The 2730-nt window shown below is 35.8% G+C and overlaps 1 protein-coding gene across 1 annotated transcript; it reads left to right on the top strand.

Moving 5' to 3' along the window:
- Nucleotides 1-347: 347 nt before the first annotated feature.
- Nucleotides 348-2506, top strand: LOC142609889 (NADPH-dependent aldehyde reductase-like protein, chloroplastic). The gene is made up of 2 exons (XM_075781616.1): nucleotides 348-839; nucleotides 1747-2506. Exons 1-2 carry the CDS (start codon nucleotides 388-390, stop codon nucleotides 2153-2155), a joined length of 861 nt encoding a protein of 286 aa, XP_075637731.1. The 5' UTR covers nucleotides 348-387; the 3' UTR covers nucleotides 2156-2506.
- Nucleotides 2507-2730: the final 224 nt, after the last annotated feature.

The following is a 2730-nucleotide window of genomic DNA, read 5'->3' as shown; positions in this document are numbered from 1 at the left end:
AAACGCAAGGGACCCACGCTATAGTACGCTCATTAAGCTAGCGTCTGCGTCTGGCATTTTTTTTTTTTTTTTTGTTGATGCACACAGATTACATTGTTTAGGAGACATCACACATTGTTCACGGGACCCACTATCACTTTATTCATAAAATAAAATATATTAAAAAATAAGTCACAGTACTATTCACATATTTAAAAATTATTTTGCTACAATATTTTTAGTTTTTAGTTTTCAGTTTTTAGTTAAATAAGCTGTATAATTGACCCTAAATAAATGAAATTTTATTATTCTCTGTTACCAAAATATTGTGTTTTGTGTACATATATTATTCACTGTTTAAGCGTATAGCATTTGCATAGCATCTCCTAACTCTCAAGCCCTTACCTTATGGCTTCAGAATCAGAAACCAACGTCGGCAATCAAATCCAAATCCCAAGCCCTTCTCTTTCTCTTTCTCAGCCACAACCACTCCAAGACAGAGTAGCCATCGTGACTGGATCCGCCCGCGGAATTGGGCAAGCCATCGCACTCCACTTGGGCTCTCTCGGCGCTAAACTCGTTATCAACCACACCTCCTCCAAGTCAACCCATGAAGCTGAACTAGTAGCCTCTCAGATAAACAATTCATTATCCTCTTCTCTCAACAACAGCAACACCCCACGAGCCATTACAGTCCGTGCCGACGTTTCCGACCCAACCCAGGTCAAGTCCCTCTTCGACAAAGCCGAGGAGACATTCAACTCCCCTGTCCATATCTTGGTCAATTCTGCTGGGATCAATGATTCTAAGTACCCAACTATTGCTAACACTTCTCTCGAGGATTTTGATAATATCTTCAGGTATTCTTTTCACCTAATTGTTTTTTTTTTTTTTTTGATGAGTACTTGTTTTTCTTATTAGTTGTGTTAAGGATTTCTCTTTTTAAGGTAAGAAAAGTACGATTTTAGTGAAAATTATTCACATGAAAAACAATATATATATATATATATATATATATATATATATATATATATATATATATGTATGTATGTATGGTTTGCTTATGTATCACTGAATCAGTAGCATCTTTTGTATCTACTTTTACATAATGCTATGCAAGATGACACGAAGACTACAATTGGATATCAAACTTTAGGCATAAGTTAGCGGATACCATAAAAACTACTTGTGTTATTTATTTTGGATGACATTAACACCATCTTTTTCATTTTAAATTCATATATAGATTTTTTTATTTATTAAGTTGTACGTGGGCAACCTGGATCCAATTGGTAGAATAATAAAATTCAATGAAAATAGGCAATACACTATATTGGGTTGGCTATATATCCTTAACAAATCTAGAAACACAATATTTTTCATATTTTTAAGATAACCTACCGTGGTTGATGTAAAATAAAATAATGTTAACGATAATTCAAGAAAGTGGTTGTTCTAAAGTTTAATCACAACAAATCATATTAAAACTCATGAAAAAAAAAGTTGTGTTTCTAACATTATTTTTATTTAAATCATATGTCTAGAAATCATATGTCTAGAATAAATACACTGATTATAAATGCATATTATGTAATAACTAAATCACGGGTGTATACACTGTATCCCACTAATTTTTGTATATATTGATCCAAACCCACACAAATGCCTATTAAATATATAGGATTCAATTAAAACGCAAGTGCGCTATTGATTTTTTTTATTTATTTTAAATCTTATAAAGTCTGCATGTGAATGCGATTCTTGTAGCGTCAATGCTAGAGGGGCATTCTTGTGCTGTAAAGAAGCAGCAAACCGTGTCAAACGTGGTGGTGGGGGTCGAATTATACTATTATCAACATCTTTGGTGGGTGCATTAAAGCCAGGAGCCGCGGCATACACAGCATCAAAGGCTGCAGTGGAGACCATGACCAAGATACTAGCGAAGGAGCTCAAAGGGACTAGGATTACTGCCAATTGTGTGGCACCAGGGCCAATTGCCACTGAGCTCTTTTTTACTGGGAAGTCTGAGGAATATGTGAAGAGGGTTATTGAGGAAAGCCCATTCGGTAGACTCGGTGAGACTGAGGAAGTAGCACCTCTTGTCGGGTTTTTGGCTAGTGATGCCAGTGAGTGGGTTAATGGCCAAGTTATTCGTGTTAATGGTGGCTATGTTTAACATAAAAAATTTGGCTGCAATTGTAAGTTATGTTCTTAAGGGGCGGGTTTGGGTCCAGTGTCTAGTGACACTGGACTCGTTAAGATGGTGACACATGTTCATTTTTGGACACGTATCTCTATCCAACCGGGTCTAGTGCACTGAAAGCACTAGACCTAATCTGGACTCATTCTTAAGAGGATGGGTCATGGGTTTGGTCCCTTAGCAGGTTCATATCTTAGTTTGATGACAATGGAATTTCTCTTTGTTTCCTGTTAGTATAGTAGATTTAAGAAGAGCTATAATGAAACTATTAATATGATTTCACTGCGTTTGTAGAAAAAATGGTCATCGAGGCCAGATTGTGATTATCATTACATATCTCTTTATGGGTTTTGTGTATTTCGTTTTGCTTTTACAATACCATTTTGGAATTACTTCTAGATGATACACAATTCATTGGCTAATTATTCTGGCAAGCCAATTGAATATACACAATGTTGAAGTGGAGAGTGATTCCAAAAATTGCATTGATGTAATCAAAGCTCTCAAGCAGCCGTATCCCCTGGAGACGGCTTAATTTCGCAGATAAAGTT

The sequence above is a fragment of the Castanea sativa genome, chromosome 9 (genome assembly GCF_040712315.1).
Source record: "Castanea sativa cultivar Marrone di Chiusa Pesio chromosome 9, ASM4071231v1".
NCBI lineage: Eukaryota > Viridiplantae > Streptophyta > Magnoliopsida > Fagales > Fagaceae > Castanea > Castanea sativa.
Note: the sequence above shows the minus strand (reverse complement) of the source record. Positions and strands in the feature narration are given on the sequence as shown.

Excerpts from the sequence above, each read along its gene's own strand:
- LOC142609889 (XM_075781616.1), top strand. The coding sequence starts at position 388 with ATGGCTTCAGAATCAGAAACCAACGTCGGCAATCAAATCCAAATCCCA. Across the intron at positions 840-1,746 it reads GATTTTGATAATATCTTCAG|CGTCAATGCTAGAGGGGCAT; the intron begins GTATTCTTTTCA and ends CGATTCTTGTAG.